This window comes from Paroedura picta, chromosome 8, assembly GCF_049243985.1.
Source record: "Paroedura picta isolate Pp20150507F chromosome 8, Ppicta_v3.0, whole genome shotgun sequence".
In the NCBI taxonomy this organism is placed as follows: domain Eukaryota; kingdom Metazoa; phylum Chordata; class Lepidosauria; order Squamata; family Gekkonidae; genus Paroedura; species Paroedura picta.
Window position 1 is genome coordinate 60831530 of NC_135376.1, and position 19708 is coordinate 60851237.

Below are 19708 nucleotides of genomic sequence, written 5' to 3' on the forward strand. Positions count from 1 at the left end.
CTCAGTAAAGTTGTAAATTGGGGACAGGGGGTGAACAAAACAAGCTTGTAAGCCTCAAATCTGTTCCTTCTGCATATAGAATTTTTGTGACCTAGCCCAGGTCAGAATGCTATATTTAAGATTGTGCAAAGTTAGATCTTGATCTCTGTCTGCAGGTTTTTTATAGTTAAATTTTAAATATGGATTGATTATTACCATTTTTGATAAACTGATTGGATTTCCATCTGATGAACAACTTCCAACCTTTGGTGTAGAATGGGAATAATTAAACAACATAATGATGTGTTATAACTGATATTCTCCTGAGGTTCCAGAGGGGGACAGTTTTTGACTTCTGGGGTAACACCATTTCTTGGTAGTGGACAGGGTCCTTCACAAAGACAGCATCAAGGAAAGGAAATAGTCCTCAGACACACTGTTTTGCTAGCAGTTTTTGTTTCATTTGTTGTTGACGTTTTTTAATTAGGTTAAAAATTCTTCTGTTTTTTTTTTCTATCAAGGAATTCTGGGAATTTAGATCCCTTAAAGCGAATTAGAAAACCATTGTTCCCTTGGATGTGGCCTTCCTCTGCTTGAGCTTTCCTGCTTTTACTCCCTTTCTTTCCTTATTCTCTTGATGGGTAAAAGGTAGGAAATACTTGAGAGAGCTGGCATCAGCTCCCTCAGCAAAATGGAGCTGAGCATTATGTTCCTGTCATGACTGGGATTGAGCCAAACTAGGCCCAAGACTACCAGCTCAGCTCCTGTCTTGTTCCAATGTCCTTGGTTGCACTATTTAGTAGATCAAGTCAACAGCATTCCTGCTACAGTGACTACTATCTTTGATGATACATGCTCTTTCCCCTGCTGACTTCCTGAACTGTTACTAAGCCTTGGACCCCTAGAGTGGAGGGAATGGGGTTGTGGCTCAATGGTAGAGCATGCACAAAATTCCAGTTTCAATCCATGACACTGTAAATTAAAAAGAGCCAACAGTAGCTGAAGTAAAAATATCTCAACCTGAGACCTTGGAGAGTTGTCTGTGTAAACAACTACTGACCCATGATGGATCAGTGGTCTCATTCTTGTTAAGGCAGTGTTGTATATGGATATAGTAAATTTCTTCTCTTGTGCCTTCCTTGGTCTCTCGGGAAGAGATGGGTCAGCCCTACTTATTGTCCTTGGTCTTTAAGAAGGTCCAGACTCCTTGGAAGTGGCAAAATTCCAGGAGTGGGAGTCTTTACCTTCATCAGACATTGTGGTGTAGGAGGAAGTGAACCATGAGAAAAGCACAGTCATGGCAATTCTAGCAATAGGGCATGGAAAAAGAGCAAGGAACATTTGCAGAACTCACATTCCACTCTCCACCTTGGGCAAGAACAACATCACAGTTATGTAGCTTTGGATCACTTCTGCTTTGTAAGTTCCTTTGTAGAAATTCAAGTAAGAGAACAGGCACTCTCCTTTCTCTCAGGGCACCTGGTTCAAGAGTCAGTAGCATCTGGCCACTTTGACTACTCATTTAATGGTGTCAGAATTAGACCTTTCCTCTGAAGGCCATGAAAAGGTCAAAATGGTTGATATCCCTATAGCAGCACTTAGCTCCACATCAATAATTCCATCTAATTTGGATGAGCTTCACATGGATCCTTGTGACAAAAATATGTAGCTGAGGTTGAGAAAAATTTGAAGCCTTAGTTGCAGCCCTCTGAGCATCAACAGCTGCTACTTTTCTCTAGAGCTATGTATGTACTTGTGAGCTAATAATTTTTACAAGCATAGCTGAAATGATGGATCAGTTGAAGGAATTGCAGGGTGAATTGAAGAAGAATGATTTCAATTGCCTTCCTGCCAGCTTCATTCCTAGATACTGTGCAATACTCTGCCAGAGCTATGACATCAGATGTGGCTGCCTTCTGAAACATCTGGCTGCAGTGTTGGAAGATGGACCCAGAATCACAACCACATCTGGCCAATGCCTTTCACTCATTCAGAATTGTCCAAGGCCTCTTAAATTTCCTTCAGGAGATCAGTGACTAGAAGTAAAACACTTCATTAGACTTCTTTTCATGACTCAGTTTTCCACGAGCCTCGAAGAACTACCTCCTAACAAACATCTGTGCATTTCAGAGAGGAAAGAAGCTAAAACATGTTTGACATCCAGAAAAACATAGAATATCACCACCATAAACACCAATATCGGCTAGCTATCAGTAATCATTGGGTGCTGCAGAATTCTGAAAGGAATGCCTCAACACCAGTCTTAGAGCCAATGTATCTACCAGGCAACAGGATGATTCAGGCTCCCCCAACTCTACCACCATCCTGGATCATCCTGCCTGTCCTGGGAGACCAGTCTCAATTGGGGTTTATCTTTTTTTACTTCATTTACATTCTCTTTCCCTCCCCAGTGGGAGCCCAAAGCAGCTTACAATATTCTCCACTCTTCCATTTTGTCCTGACAGCAACCCTGTGAGGTAGGTTAGGATGAGAGTCTGGCCCAAGGTCATTCAGCAAGCAGAGTGCGGATTTGAACCCTGAATGTGTCAGATCCTAGCACTCTAAAGACTTGACATTTATTTAAGGGATGTCTATGCCACTTCTTCAGGGAACTTGCTGAAAATGGCTTACAAAAGGAAACCAAATAAAAACATGAAACATTATAAAAATTATTAACATTACACATTTCAAAACACAGGAGAGCATAAAACAACATAAAATGTGTAGCAGCTTAAAATATACCTTAAATATTTTTTCAGTATGAAAATATACTATAAAATGTTGTTTTAAAGTCTGTTATAATATACCTGGATAAAGCAGACTGGTCCAGACAATTTATCATGGATGAAAACCCTCAAGTTTAATTCCAGAGAGCAAATTCTGTGCGATTCAAGCCCACTGGAAATATATAAAACGCAACCAATATCATCACATCCTTTTAATTAATTATATTGAAATTTTTACATTTTGATATTACCTAAAAGTTCTATCATGTTTGGTCTCTGCATTCTTCTCTGTGACCGTATAAATAAACTCATGCTAATAAAACCTGGATAAACAGCAATAGTTGGTGGGCCTCAAGGGGAAATGCATTCTACAGGTGAGGTACCACCACTTAAAACCCTTTCTGGCCAATTATGCACGGAGTGGAAGGTCCGCATTTAGGGTGGAATGGAGGCAGCTAAAATCACCAATTATGCACGCTGCAGGCAGCAACCGGGCGCAGAGTCAATGTATGCCGCCGAAAAAGCCGTGTTAGTGAGATGCGGAAGAAAGTGGAGTTTCCCGGGACCAGGGTGCAACCAGAAGTGGCTCCAGAGTAGTCGCGTGCATAATCAGATACTTTGGGTTTTGCCACTGTTGCGTTCCGTCCCGTCCGTAAGCAGTTTGTTTAGCTTCTTCCTCCTCCGCGTTCTCCATGCCGCCGTTTCAGCGGCCGTGCATAATAGGCCTCTCTGGTTGCCATCAGCCACACCTCTGAAGGCAGGAACATACAGAACAGGGCTTGTGAGGAAGATCTTAGAGGTGATCCTCTGAATACTAGGCCAAGTCATTTGAGACTGTAGAGATAAGAACCAGCACTTTGAACTGTTCTAGGAAATAAATGGAATGATCCCAGCTGGTATACCAGCCACAGTGGACAAAAGGCACCTTCAAGTCACAGAGTAAGCGTTGGGGCTATAGGCTGTATACCAGGATCCACTAACCCCTGCAAGCTATGAACTTGCTTCTTCAGGGGGAGTGCAGCCTCCTTCCAAACAGAGCGACCCTTCAGTTTTCAAGCAGGCTTGTACCTCTGTCTTGTTTAGATTGGGCTTCAGTTTATTGGCCCTCATCCAACCTGCTGCTTGCTACCAGAGAGAGGTAGTGGTAATTTCAGTTGTCCTGGAGGTAAGAAAGGACCGACAATATCCTCATGTAATAGGTTTTCAGAAGTGTCCATTTGTCACACACGGAACTATAGGTTGACCCCAAAAGATTGTAATCTTTTCCTTTTGGCAACTGCAAGGGTCCATTTAACATATGCCAACTTGTCTCTTCAAAGGGCCAACTATATGAGTCTCTGGGAGTTATGGGATTGGAACTCCCTTTTAAAAAAAGTTCTGTTATCAGCCACATGGAGACCAATTCTGACGTATCACAATACAATCATAATTAAACACCCTCCTTGTGCCACTTTCCTGTTATGAAAAGCCCTGAAGGGAGCAAGTGCAGATAAGGTTACCTGTGTGTTCTCCCAGAAGCCATTTCTGACTGGATAAATGTCATGGTAGGGGAAAGGGACTTAAACCCTCCCTTCATGCATAATCCTGACGGGAATCTGGCCCTATTTAAAGAATAATGCTGGGACCTCTTATCACTCCCAGTATCCTCTCTGGCTTGTAATAATAACCCTCAGTGATTGCTTTTCTGACTGAGATGACATCAGATCTAAGGGTTTGCAAATTCAATTCAGTGAGCATAGCTATTTTTTCTAAGGACAAGGTTGACCATAGAGTAGATCCAGTAGGTCTACACCTAAGGAACACAGAAAATCAGAATCTCCTGCCTGCATCTAGGGTATCAGTGTCTCTTGTAGGTTGGTCAAAGATTCTTACTAGCCTAAAGGAACTTTCCTCCCACAGATTCTGTGCCCAAGGCAGCATCTTGAAAGGCATCTCATACCATTATTCAGCACTACTGTATAACTGGCCTTTGTCTCTGATACTCAAAGCTGATGCTTTGAGTAGGTTGGTAATAACTCATGTAGTAAAATTCTCCCACCCTCAGGGGTGTACTCATACATAACAGAAGTCAAAGACTGCTCCACATGGAACTACTGGAGAAAGAAAAAAAAAGAACTTACCACGAACTTCCATTCTCAGTGGTTCTGGGACAGGACTGTTTTCCATCCCAGTTTTTTCTTGGAGCATTAGGTTTAGGTTTGAAATCTCAGCATGGCTCCTTCAGGGACAGCCTGCACTTACTCTCATTGGCTTAGACAGTCTGAGTTTGATAGTATGACCTTCTGTCTCTGTGTTTTGCTAGACCCAGGTGGGGCTAGGTTTTTAAAAAAGTTCATCTGGTAACATTCTAAGTTGATAATTCCAGAGGGGCTTTTCCAGGCTCTAGGTGCGGTCTGGGAATTGAGAGGGAAGCCTCTCTCTTTGGTGTTGTCTTTGTCAATGACCCTGTCTGCTACTAAGAGGAGGAAGTCAAAGACTGCCCCACCCCGGGACCACTGAGTGGAAATCCATGGTAAGTTCAATTTTTACTTTTTGGCACATATTTAAAACTGTTCATCTCAAGGAACCATATGCCATTTTTCTTCTTTATAACAATGATCAAATACTGTAGCGAAAGTAACTAACTGGACTGTATTCTTGAGCTGGTTGATCTTATACTAATACCACTTACATAGAGAGATGGTTGCAGAACTGCATTGCATCCGAGACATATATGTAGTTTCCATTAGAATTTATTTATTTTCTGCAATATTACATTTTCTTTCTCCCCAACTGAAGTAGGAAGGCAAGTACGTGGGGATTATGTGGATTTATTTGTTTATTCATCTATAGTTCACCTTTCTCACTGAGATGCAAGGTGGATTTGAGCATTTTTGCCTGAGTTCTGCTTCCACAGCTTTAATGTGACTTAGCGATAATGACAAAACAGTTTACTTCTGTTGTTATTTTTTACAGGTTCTATACGCGATGGAAAGAATGGGAGTCATGGTATTCCCAGAGCTTTGGTTTACACTTCTCACTGCGAGAGGAGCAATGGCAGGAAGACTGGGCATTTATACTCTCTCTTGCTAGTCAGGTAAATCTTCCTCTTTTGGGAAGATATGCATGGCAGGTGTGGTCTCTTTTTGTGTGGTTTCTTTCTGAATGCTCAGGTTCTTTGTAGTCTTTCTTTATACACATAGTAGGGATTCCAAGCCTTCTAGAATTGTGCTTAAAAATGTGGAGGCTGTCCTGCCCAACTCAAAGGTGAGAGTCCTAAGACATGGTGATGTGCCTTTCCATCCAGATTTTACTACTGCAATGGATGCATTAAAACTGTCTCTGCGCTTATGACTTTGAGCTTGACTGACCTTTCCCCTCATTTGCACTTCCCTTCCTCTAATTTTGTACCTTTTCTCCTCTGCTTGAGTTCTGTTTTGCTAACAAGATGCACTGTACATCTTCAATCTCTAGAGGATTCTTTTTGGCTCCTTGGTTAGAGAAACTATTTTATCTCTCCTTGACCGCTCAGTAACAAAGTCCTGGACAATTCAGACTGTATCTTAAGAACTCCATGGTGGCCACACTGACCCTGGTTTGATAACCTTTTGCACCCAGCTGAAGCATCCATGCTCCATCTTCTTCCAATCAGACAGAGCTCGTTAAAGTTCTCTCCCCAAGAACTCTGCTTGCAACTAGAGGAGGTCCTTCTTAACATCAGAAATCTTATTACATGTCATTCCTATTTTTCTGGATTGAAGTACTTTCATACCTTTGCTAGATCTCACCAGTGAGGTTCTTTAACTTGTTCAGTCTCCTCAGTCCTGAGAGATCGCCTCCACTTGGTCTTTTCTTTCCATCTCTGTCTGGCACCTGGTTCTGTGATTTGCCTTTCACTGCAGGACTGTCCCTTGTTTTCTCAGTATTTTCTTCCAGTCTTCAAAAGCTTTTCTCTAGTCTTATAGCTATCTGTGGATGCTTACTACTGCTTGCACTTTCCAGATAATAACTGCAAGACATTGGTCTCCTATGTTAACTGCAGCACCCCATTCAGAAAGGACCTTGTCCTTTGCTGTGAGAGAAAGTGGAATGGCCTGGAAAGTTTAGTTGGTCTTTGTGGTCCTATTGGACTCAAATTTTGTTCTTGAAAATGTCAGTTATTAGACTTCATTACAAGCTAACACAATACCCTCAAGCCATCTCGGTTTGTGCTCGCTTTGTGAAGGGAGTGCCACATTTTCAGTCTTAAGCAGTCTTCAGCTTCTCCATGCCAGACTTAATACAGAGCAGCAGTCATCTGTACCAGTGGCCTGGAATTTGATGCCTCCTTATCAATGGAGGCTCAGGTCACGAAGGTAGCCCAGGTAGCTACCAGCACCCTACCAGTCCATGGAACACTTGGCCACAGTGATCCATGCAACAGTCACTTCCAGATTAGATTTCTGTAACTTGCTCTACGTGGGCCTACCCTTGTCCCTGATGCAGAAATTGCAGCTGGTACAGAATGCGGTTGCACGGGTCCTGGTTGCTGAGACAACTACATTCGTTGCCAGTTTACTTCCGGATGAAGTTCAAGGTATTGTTTTTGGCCTTTAAGGCTATACGGGGCCTAGGGCCTACCTATCTGCGGGACCAATTATATCTTTATGCTCCCTGCAGGGCACTTTGCTCTGCGGGTATGAATCTGTTGATGTCCTGGGCCTTCAGGAGGCATGCCAGGCCTCGATCAGGGCCAGGGCCTTTTTGGTCCTGGCTCCCACCTGATGGAATGACCTCCTGGACAAGGTGAGGGCTCTGTCAGAGCTTTTTCAGTTCTTCAGGGCCTGCAAGACGGAGCTCTTCAGCCAGGCTTTTGGTTGAGGCTGGGCCGCCTACCAGGTTATAAGAGCAGATCTCCCCCCCTCCTTGTGGGACCTGGACCCCCCCTGGGGTGCCAGTCATTGGCCCTCTTGATTTACATCTGTTAGATATGCAACTGGGAATAGATGAGCTGAGGAGTAAGGGTCTAGATAAGTTAGTTATTGTTAGCACCTTTTGTATTCTGTCGGTGAGCTGACATAGCTTGCTGTCTCAATGGGGTTTTAGTGTTTTATTATTATGCTTTGTAAAACCACTGCGAGCCAGCTGGTCAAGGAGTGGCGGTATAGAAATCCAATAAATAGATAAATAATCTACTGTCATCAGGCTTTGTGCTCTAGATGTCCAGGCTAGAACTGGTAACGCTATCTGTATGGTAGTGCTACCCTCTTTGTTCTCTTGATCTCACCTTCAGTTACAAACGTTGTTCTTCCACTGATGGGCCTTCATGGGAACCTTCAATAACAAAAGCATGCTTTCCTGTAATGGGCATTCTTTGAGTTATCATTATCTGTTCAGTCATATGTATTTCTCTCCTCCCACACATTAGGTATGCTCATTGGGCCTGCTGTGTCATTCTAGTGCAAAACGGAGTGGGAAGCCATCTTTGCCCAATGCTCAATGCTACACGTTTGCATATTTCCCCAGCAGTTGGGTGGGACTAGTCTTCAGATTTCTCTTAGTTTAGATCTAGAAGCTTCTAGATATGGCTTGGCATAGGCACAGAATCCTATTACTGTGGCTGCACAGATTAATATTTGATTGCTACATATTATCCTGCATATTTCATTCTTCACGCTCATATAAACTGTGGATCCATGTTACTTTGTTGGAAATAGATCTGGTAAAATTGTACTTCAGTTTTGTTTTATTCTTCATTATTATATCCCTTCATCTGGGATCTATACATTCCAGATAATTTTTGTTTAATAATTCCTGCCTTTTGCATGCTCTGAATAGTCCTGGCTATGCCTTAGCCTGTGGTTTTCTGGATAAATCTTCCTTCTCTTTTGTTTGATGGTTGCAATAATGTCAGCCATGATTAATGCTTAATAGGTTCTCATGTAATCAAGGGTGGAAACGCCTGTACTGGCCCAGTGAGGGTTGTTTTTTTTAAGTATTCTGGAATTCTGTATATAACTTTGAAAAGGTCCTCTGATTCAGAAACATGTTTAATTTCTATCATATAAATATAATAGACTCCTTTGATCCTCCCAAATTGTAAGAAGAATGATCTCTTCCTTCAGGGGTAAGGCATAGTTTATGTTGTGGGTATACATTTGAAATTCCTTCCATTGGCAGAAATTTGGATGGGAGCCAACACGGGTGTTTATGAAATGAAAAACTTATTTAATTGTTTTGTGTTATATGATCACAACATTTATTTCAAATATTTTTCTCTTTGAAACAGCCTGGAGCAAGTTTGGAACAGACACACATTTTTGTACTTGCACATATTCTTAGAAGACCAATAATAGTTTATGGAGTAAAATATTACAAGAGTTTCCGGGGAGAAACTTTAGGATATACCCGCTTTCAAGGTAAGTATTGTTGTTGTTTTTGATATTTATTAATATTAAGAAAGCATAGAAAAGCTATTTTGAAAAGTCTAAATTTGCAGAGATACAGAGATTTATTTTCAGGGGATAGCTGTGTTCGTCAGATCTATCTGTTGTGCTGCAGGCCGAGAGAGCTTGGACTCTCAAAAGCTTATGCCCTGGAAACGTTGTTGGTATCTAAAGTGCTGCTGAACTTGAAACCGATAGGCTTTTATCACTTACCAAATGTATGAAGCTTTTTTTGATGGAGACCCAGAATTGTTGTAAGAAGACATGCAGGTGCATTCAACTAGAGTGAAGAAGTAATGTTTTAAATACCATTTGACATGTCCATCGGTGGAACGATTACATCCAGTACATCTGGGGTGTCTCTTCTATTTTCAGTATTTGGCAGCAATATGCAGCCTAACTTCAGAGTTCAAGGACCTTTCAAGGAGTTAGTGGGGTTCCTCTATGGATTTTGTATGTCTCTCATAATGTAGCTAAACCAAAATCTTATTAGCTGATAAGTATAGTTGGGCTTAGAGCCTCTTGTTGCGCAGGGTGGTAAGGCAGCCGAAATGCTGTCTGAAGCTTTGACCATGAGGCTGGGAGTTCAATCCCAGCAGCCGGCTCAAGGTTGACTCAGCCTTCCATCCTTCCGAGGTCGGTAAAATGAGTACCCAGCTTGCTGGGGGGTAAACAGTAATGACTGGGGAAGGCACTGGCAAACCACCCTGTATTGAGTCTGCCATGAAAACGCTAGAGGGCGCCACCCCAAGGGTCAGACATGACCCGGTACTTGCCCAGGGGATACCTTTACCTGCCCAGTTGGGCTTACCATAGGTTTTGGAAGAGTGCACTACTGCCAGACTGTAGCATAACATCATATTTTAGAATGGTAGGTTTGGTTTTCTGTTACTGCTGTGCTGTTTTCTGTCGAAGTAAATTAAGCTTGGTGTCAAAACTTGTATGTGCCTTAGGAAGTAGTCTTCTGTTCAGTTCTGGCACTCACATTGTGTCTGTCTGTGCATCCTCACAGTTGCTTTTTAATAAACATTGTAAAACTTCAAACATGGTATTGAGTAAAAATGCCATTTGGCGCAGTGGGTTCACGGGGGGGGGGGGTGAGAGCGGAGTGCAGAGGTGAAATAGACAGGGAGCTGTCCTTAATGGCAATAACTGTTCCTGTGAGTCAGCCAGAAGGAACCAAAATGTTCTTGCGCACCAACTGCACGCTGCCACCTGCTGGCTGTTTCCCCACATAGAGCAGCCCACTTGCACAGTCCTTCTCCTTCATGGCTTCCTCTCTGTGGAATGGGCTCCCTGAAGATGCAAGGGGAGCTGCCACAGTGGACATCTTTAGGAGGTGCTGCAAGGCTTGCTTGTGAGCTTCCGATAAGCTAATGGATAGCAGCATTGTTTTTGCAGTAGGAGGGAATAATGAGTAAGAATCTGTTATACAGAAACCAGTCTGAGAAGGATCACCAGTAATTTAGTTTACCACTTTAGCTTTCGTCTGCTTCCTCAGTGACAATAGTGTCAAGCCAGATAGACTTTCTACAGGACAGTATTTGACTATTTTTTGTTGTTTCTGCGAAGACCGTATTTCATTTTGCTACTTGCTGTGTCTCTGATGTCTGCGGGTGGCCATTAATAGCTAGCTCTTTTGGCGACTGTTTCTATGGCTTATTAGTCCAGTTCAATTAGTGTGTTTGTCAACATTGTAAGATACAAATAAGGAATTAACTTTTAAAGTGGCTAAATTTGGATTGTTCTAGATTTAGACGTTTCTGCACTAATTGAGGGAATAACTTATTTTAATTTTGGATGTATTTTATCTGCTGGGTTTTAAAAAAATATATTCTACCTATATATCTATTCATGTTACTATTAATATTTTTACTATCACGTATTTATTGTACTAATGTAGAATGTTTTATTGTGGAAACTATTTATTTGCTGGCCTTGGACTCTAATAGATCAATCATTTTCATGCTAAATGGCAAGCCTCACATATGGCACCTTTGTTTCAGTTGCAATAACAGGGGCTGGATTTTTTTTTTGCTTCGGCTCCTAAAAATATAATGTAGGTGCCCCGAAACAGAAATGTGATGCTTGAGAGAACATTGTATCACTAGTGGTAATGCAATACTATCAGTTGGCTTATTCAGATACATCCCCTATTAGTTTAGGGGTCAGAATGCCTTTGTTCAGAGTTGGTGGACCATTAACGATAGCATAGCTCCCCTTTTGATGACTGCTGTGAAAATGTATGGATCATCATTTATGAAAAAAGAAAAGTCACACTACCAGAATTAATAACTTGCTGTGCAAAGCTGGCTTGAGTGCTGTGCAGCATTGTTCCTTTCTGCAACGAGATACAGCAGAATCCTCAAAGAACCTGTGGGTCAGATAAATTAGAGCGAGTGCAGCTGCACCTGACCACCTGTTGCACATCTCATGAACACCAAAGGGCAGAGCGGCGTGTTTAGATCAAGGCACTTAATGATTATTTTACAGAGCCACCAAAAGACACATTTTCTTCATTAATAAATACAACAGTCTAGAAGCCAGAGCCAAATGCAAGTTTGCATTGCAGAATTAAATTTAGAAATAAGGGGGCCAATAACATAATTGATCTGTGTTTGATCTCACACATGCAGGGATAGAGCTTTCTGGAAATGTCAAATAGTTCATAAGATCAAAACCTAAATATTTTCTTTGTTGGTTAGTAGTCGTAGCAACCATTAGTTTTTCTGGTGAAATAAAGGGTGGTGTCTGGTTTGTAGTGATTTACCACTTTGATACTAATGGGAATTCCACAATAATCTGTGCAGTACAAGTCTGATTTCCTTGCAGTCTAGCAGAGAGCATACGGTCGTATTCAAATAGTAGTTCTGAAAAGTTGGGAACCTATATGCAAAGAGGCATCTGGAGGACCCTTGATTCCCTGCATGATGAATGCAGTGAAAGTAGCGGAATGAAAGACATGCAAGCAAATCTTATGGCTCAGAGGTCGAAAAGAAATCCAGAAGTTAGGCTGTCATTTGGGTTGTAGTAGAAAAATGGTCATGTACAACATGGAGTTGCTTTAAAGCAGGGGTAGTCAGCCTGTGGCCCTCCAGATGTTCATGGACGACAATTCCCGTGAGCCCATGCCAGCAAACACTGGCAGGGGCTCATGGGATTTGTAGTCCATGGACATCTGGAGGACCACAGGTTGACTACCCCTGCTTTAAACCATTCTTTAGATGTACAGAAGTGTGACCTGAAGCTGTTCCCAGTGACTGCCTGCCAATGCAGTTCTCCGGTTTTTAACTTTACAAGTTGCGGCTAAGAGAGAGACTTCATATTGGTTATTAAAATGTATCTTTCCATTCCTGTTTGACTTGGGCTAAAATGGAGAATTTTATTGGATATTCTTAGTTTATTGCTTTTTCAGATGGGCTTAGTGCTATTGAAATTTGAGCAATCCCATAGTTCTTATTTAAAGAATGAAAGCTAAATTAATATTATTTGAAAGGAGGGTAAAATGTTAGTCTGTGTCTAATGCTTGGCTGTAGTACAATTGTATTCAAAATGAAAAACACGAAGTTACATTTCCTAAATTTGTGTGACATTCCTATTTCCTGGGATTGGAGTAGATGTGATTTTCAGCATCAACACAGATTTTCAGTGTAATTTTTGTATACAGTGATGCTTATTCTGCAGTTAACTTATAATGTATTGTAACTATTATGCAAACTGCAAATTCAGCTGCTGCAAGCTATATAAACCAAGATTTTAAAAATTCCTCAGTTGAAATATTAGTATCTTGAGGCTTTACAACATATATACAGTGAACATGCAACACAACATAGCGATCTATAATCCTGAGAATATCTCCTGCCTTGTGTTCTGAAAGTTATGTCCACTGGTTTAGGAAAAAGAGAAAATATTGTGAGAGACTGCAGAATACATGAATCTTCCAATGGGTGTTTGTCCCCTTGCTGTCTTATTTTTGTGTTAGTTGAATTCTGACTGCTGAATTCTGTGGGCTGCATTCGTTTATGGGATTGAGCACTAAAACTAAGGCCTAAACTCATTGCTGGTAACAGAACTCATTTGCTATGCTGTCTAAGCAGCTGCTGTTAGCATAGTTATGCCATGTGAGGTTCAATAATGATGGGGAAAAGGTAGAGTTAAAATTGAGTGTTAAAACCACATTGCTGATGTGGCTGTTGGGAGGTGCCGTCCTCTATTCTTGGCCTTAAGGTAAGAAAACTTGGAAAGTCTTAGAACAGGTTCGGGTGCCTCCAGTTCTGCTGGGGAAGGTAAACAAAAGAAATATTGGTCACAGAAGCAGCAGCTGTAACTTGATACTGCTTGACACCCCCCCCCCCCCTGAGAAAACATAGTAGAGCACTATTGCATCATCATCATGCATTAGTGTCAGGATCTGCCTGGATGCCAGCCTCCAGCCTCTGTCGGTGTCATCTGTCAGTGTCCCTTGTCATTTTGTGTATTGTCATCTGTCAGTGGGGATAGGACTTCAGAAAAGTATTGCTTTGCATTGCTCACTTGTTTATGTAGTCTAATAGCCGATTTTCTATTAGTAGGATAACCTTGAATCAGCCTTGCAAGAATGATGTAATGTGCATCTGGGCCATAGGACTAGTTCTCACATTCCTTCCTGGGAACAGGGGAAGTCCTTCTCTTGTCATTTGGGGTGGGGTTTTGGGGGTATATTGTTTAGTGTATTGCCTGTCAAATTTAGTTTCAACAAGAATAATCATAAGCTTAATATTGCTGTCTCAATAAACTGCTTTTGCTGCTAATGCCAGGTATGTTCATTAAGAAAGGGCCTGACAATTTGCACCCTTTGTTTAGATGAGAGATGGCATACAGATGCAGCAGCACAGTATTTCCTGAAGACAGAGTTGCGGAAGCTGCATGTGTACTGTATTTTGGCAATGGAGATATACCTGAATCATAAAAACAGTTTATATTTGTTACAGGCAGCTAGGAGCATGTAGTAGAAATCCCAACTTTGTATGTAAAAACACTCCTTCCAATTATAGCATGTGGGAGATGGAATATATGGGAGGCAGATACATGAAGACATAAAACAGAGATGATTGGAAGAGACCCATTTGGTCTTGATTGTCTTTTGGGAGACATGCTGAAGGAAGCCTCCTGTGCAAATGCATTGGACACACTTCCTCTGTGAAAGGTTGCTATGCTACATATGTACTTGGATTACTCATGGCTATTTTTAAACTCTCTCAAGGCAGGGCACATTCCAAGCTTAGCTGTTTTGCAGGAGTCTCTGTCAGGAATTTTTGATGCCCCTAGATGGAATGGGAGATTGAGTTATGCGTAATAAGGCTGTAGGGTGTATGCTAAGGGGTACAGGGATGAAGAACCCTTCATTCCATTTCATAAGGCACCTTATATTTGAGTCATGCTCAAAGCTTTGCCATTTGAAAAAGAATGCACATAGTGGGATTTTGGACTGACATCTTGTCTCGTTGATGTCCAAATCGTTAATGAACTACTGGCCCTGATTTTCCTCAGTGCCAGCTTCAGCTAGGGAAGAGCATGTTTGTGTTCGCTGTGTCATCAGGGAATACCACTGGGGTAAAATTAGAACAGTTCTGTACCATACATTTGATAATACTGAGCCTTTTAATGTAATGCCAGCTCTTTAAAAGGTATATGAGAGATGTGCCTTGTAGGATTCTGTTGGGTTACTTTAACAATGCATTTGTGGACTAGAAGGCACTTCCGGCGAAGATGCACCTGATCAAGTTTGCTCTAGTTCTCAAAATCTTTTGCTACAGTAAATGTCTTAGTTTATAATATGCCACAATATATTTTTGTAAAATTATTCCAACATATCTCCAGATATATTCTTGACAGAAATCAATAATATACTGTTTTTCCTCTTATCTTCTTTTTAGGTGTATATTTGCCTTTGCTATGGGAACAGAGTTTTTGTTGGAAAAGCCCTATTGCTCTGGGCTACACACGGGGCCACTTCTCTGCTTTGGTTGCCATGGAGAATGATGGCTATGGCAATCGAGGCGCTGGTGCTAACTTGAACACTGATGATGATATTACTATTACTTTTTTACCATTGGTTGACAGTGAAAGGAAGCTGCTGCACATTCACTTCCTGTCTGCTCAAGAGGTAAGAAACGTTAAGCTGTTCTGACTGGCTCAAGGAAGTGCCCCCAAAATTGCACTAAGGGAACCGGAATTTTTGGCTCCCTTTGGAGAATATTATTTTGAAAGTGGCTTTCAGCACCTTCTTTGTTAGGGAAGTAGAGTTGTGAATCAAATCAATATCATTGGCCTTCTTTGCTTCTAAAAAAATAGTAGTATGAACTCTCTGAAGAGAGTCCGCAGAGACTTCCCAAGCAGCAGCGCAGCAGCCGACTACCATGAGTTCCTGGCTAGTGTGTAATTGCATTGTAGAAATTAGAGGACATGCTGAAAGTTACAAGGCCTTTTAATGCTAACTGGACACTGTATGCCCCTTAAAGAGCCTAAAACTTGGGTAGTTGAAAAAACTAGATTCAAATTAACCTGTTGAGTGCTTGCCTTGGGGGCTGAATGGACATTCTAATCAGCTTCAGTCATGTTTGTTTAAACAGACTATTGCTCATACATGTATGATCCTTATATAGTGTGAAAGAACCTGATGTTTACAGTCAGCTAGATTGTGGATGGGAGTGTCTTTTTAAGCTGGTAATATGAACTGTGTCCTAAGTCTGTGTATTCTCTCCCTGAAGATCGGTAATGAGGAACAGCAAGAGAAGCTACTCCGGGAGTGGCTGGACTGTTGTGTGACAGAAGGTGGAGTCCTAGTTGCTATGCAGAAAAGCTCTCGCCGGCGCAACCATCCCCTGGTAACGCAGATGGTAGAGAAGTGGCTTGACCGCTATAGACAAATCCGCCCTTGTACTTCCCTTTCAGATGGAGAGGAAGATGAAGATGATGATGATGAATGAGACAGATGGAGATACCTGAATGTGCACAATGTGTGGTGGCAACCCAGACTCTGGGGCGTGCTCTAGCAGTTTGTTACATAATGACCCACTTGTAGCAGGAAGCATCCTGGATAGGATTTTTAATCAGCATGGGGAGAATTCAGAAACTCATCTGATATGTGAAGACCGCTACATTGGTTGGACTACCATTTGTAAAAAACCAAAATCCTAATTTTATTACATAGACAGAAAGCATCTTTCTTTCCAGTTGTACATCTGTCTATAAATGTACCGCATGTGGTCGTGTAAGAAAGTTGTGTAATAGGAAAAAGTATTACCAGCATCTTAAAAATTATTGACAAATTTCTTTTGAACAAGGGCACTTAAAAAGCACATAGAAGATGGGTATTTGTTTCTTTTAAGACTTGCAGTAAAACCTGGTAATTTTGCATCACATTTTAAGCAGTCTGACATACTTCCTTGAAAGATCATTTTATGTGAAATCTTACAATTGCCCAGTTTAGATCATGTGGCTTTTCAGTTGATGCCATATATCCAGAGTAAGTCAGATGTATGAACAAGTTCATTATTTTATTAAACTTTTGAGTTACTGTTGTGCCCATTATAATAAAATGAAATATTAAAGGGAAAAACACCTTTGGAAGGGATGGTAAATTTGATTGAGTGACCCTTTTGTTTTCTGTAAAGGTTTCTCTTGCTGTCTATTGATAGTATAATTTCTTTTGGGATAGTTTGTTTTCCTTCCTCCCAGCCTACTAGTCAAAAGAGGCTCTGTATTCCGGAGAGCTGTGTACTAAACAATTGTGTGGAATTTGCTACATCTAAGCCGAACTGAGAATTGCATTTTGTCCCAACCTGGTCTTGCTGTGAGTTGTTCAATAGAAATTACTATTTTATCAAGCCTTTCCCCTGCAAGTTAAAATTGTCTCCATTGAAGAGCACTCCTGGTCATTAAAATCGAGTGAGAAAAGCACTTTGGCAGTGTTCCTTAAAAGCCTTCACTCTAAAATTGTTTTAAAGTACTGTATATTATCTTTTCTTGGTATGTAAACTTTGGCTTTTTTTTTTGCATGTTGATTGATTGTGGCCACATTTGAGTATGTAAGTTTCCTAAAAGTGTAAGTTCAGAATATATCCTCCAGTAGAAAAATCTTTTATTATACTTGATGATACCTTTAGCCATGCTATCTTGAATGGATATAGCCTATCCAGAACCTCACTTTAAAAACACTAAAGGCAGAATAGTTTTGTACGTAAAAAAAACAGTTATTGATAAGCACTTTTTGAAGATTAATGATGGTGGAAAAGATGACAGGGAACCTTTTGCAGTAGATTTCCTTGTTTAATAAGAATCTGGAAAGAAGCCCCAGTTAATATTTTTACATAGTTCTTAAAAAAAATTATGGCTCCATGAACCCTTCAGAATGTGCTGCTTTTAAATGTGGCTTGGATGGTGTTGAAAATCTTAAGAAGAAATCTTATAACAAACCTACATTAAAAAAAATTCATTCCATGACACTAAAGCAATTAATACTACTCACCTCTGACACAGAAATATGAAATGTATATTTTTGTTTGTAGTTTTTCTGATGCATTCATTGATTATAAGGCAAAAGAATGCATGTTTGCTTTTTTTTGTGATTAAAAACATTTCCTAAGCTTTTGAATGACAGAATTTCTCCTCTAAAGCAGGTTCTTGCTTTAATATACAATTCTGATTTAAGTTTTCCAAATATTATCATAAGGCATGTTACTACCTTGTTTACAGGCTTAAAGCCCACTTTACAATGAAATGTCCATATTTCTGGACAAGCGGTTATTTTAAATGATGTTAAGTTGCACCCTTACTCTTGAGTTGCTATATTAATGGCTGGTAGCATTCCCCAGGGAGCTGTAGCTGTCTTAGATGAACTTTTATTAGCTGCCCCCACACCAAGTAGGGGAAATATCTAAATCACTACCCACAGTCCTGATCTTTCTACATTCTTGTGGTTGAGTTCATTTGGCTGTTGGTTGCCAGTGGGCATAAAATGAAAACTGTGATTTTTTTTTTACTGGCGTGTCCCCCCCCCAATGTTAAACAGGTACCAACATGTCAAACTTATTGTAGTCTCAACACATCCACATGGTAATCAGTGAAGACTAGTACTTTTATAGGCCATAAAACCTGTAGGTTACTCAGCTCCTATTCTGCTGCAAGTAGTGGCTGTGCTTGACCATTGACGGAAATAATGCATGGTCTGCTAGCCTGATACAGTCTTTCCCCCTAAAATGGTAGGCTTTACCTAAGCATTTATTCAGATCTGCAATTTATTTTATTGCACCATCTCATCAAGATGAAAAGGCAAATTACAGAAAACTGTTTTCAGTAGTTTGTGGTGTTATGGTAGAACACATTAAAAATCCATTCATTTATACTGATTCTGCCCTTTTGAGCTGTAGCCGATATATTTCACCCCTCAGTACCTGTACGATTTTCTCCCCCCCCCCCACTTGAACTCTTTTGTTACCTATTTTGGTTTCAGAACCTGCCTACCCTTTTCTCTTAAAAAAAGAAAAAACTTCCACTGAATCAGTGCTAACAAGGAAGAGTAATGGTGCACATGTAATATTTTCCCATTTCTTCACACCTGCCTTTTCTTATCCTAAAATTATATTAATATTTTGGAAGTTTTGTTGTACTGTAGTAGATTCTTACTCTCTAAAATACTTCAGGATTCTGTAAACTCTTCAGTGATACATCTTTATTTGGTGATTTCTCCTATTTATCATACTAAGATGGCTTCCAGTGATAGTAGTTAAACTTCATTTTTACTTGAAACGTTTTCCTCAGGGGGAAAAAGTTCTAGTTTTAAATGAGAACTTTTCTTCAAGCTCGCACCCGGAAGTAGTAGGATGTTTGCTTCCCATCCAGTTCATTTTTGTGCCAGAGGTTTCTAGCTTATATCCTGGTTGTAGAAGAGCCTGTCACAAGTTGGACTGTCTTCGTGTCTATTTTTACCAATGTTACCACCACCACCTCTCTAGAATGCCACTGCTCCATTTAAAAGCAAAGTTCCAGCAAATAGCAACTTCTAAAAAATCACTAATGCCAGTGTAAATGTTCTGTTATTTCACCTTTATTTGTGTGGCTTCCTCAATGTTCTCTGTAATTCACCCATGTTCCTTCTCCTGGTTTCTCTATACTGGTGTCTATGGTAAGTTATTCATAATTGCAGTGTTAGATCATTGCCACCACTATGAAGTTGACCCCCTTGAACATGTTCAAAGCTGGTAATGTGCTTTTCCATCAACTTAAAACAAAACAAATACAAGTTTTGTAACAATTATTTGCTTTCTATTTCTGTCTTGGCGCACTTCCCCCTTTTTTACTTCATGTAGTCACTGTTGCATAATGAAGTCATTTTAAGAGAGTGGGAAAGACCAAAGTGGGTTTTTGTGAGACTGTGGTTTGAACGGGAAACAATGCAGAAATTGAATTACTATCACCCTGTGCATGGAGTTCTTTCTACTGCAGTTACAAGTGTGTCTTTATGGCAACTGATATTTACCCACTGACCCTGTGTAGCTGGAGTCAGACATGAATTAGGGACCCTCTTGACAGCATGTCTTGGTCATAATCTCATTCTAT

General features: G+C 40.7%; 1 protein-coding gene across 4 annotated transcripts in view; it reads left to right on the forward strand.

Moving 5' to 3' along the window:
• ZRANB1 (zinc finger RANBP2-type containing 1) overlaps window positions 1-19406 on the forward strand; it is a 63503-nt gene extending 44097 nt beyond the window's left edge. For all 4 annotated transcript variants that reach the window (XM_077350061.1, XM_077350060.1, XM_077350059.1 and 1 more), the window contains 4 exons: window positions 5661-5781; window positions 8953-9082; window positions 15025-15254; window positions 15859-19406. In XM_077350061.1, the coding sequence (XP_077206176.1) occupies window positions 5661-5781; window positions 8953-9082; window positions 15025-15254; window positions 15859-16077 (700 nt within the window). In that variant the 3' untranslated portion in view covers window positions 16078-19406. The remainder of the gene's footprint in view (window positions 1-5660; window positions 5782-8952; window positions 9083-15024; window positions 15255-15858) is intronic.
• The last annotated feature ends 302 nt before the right edge of the window (window positions 19407-19708 follow it).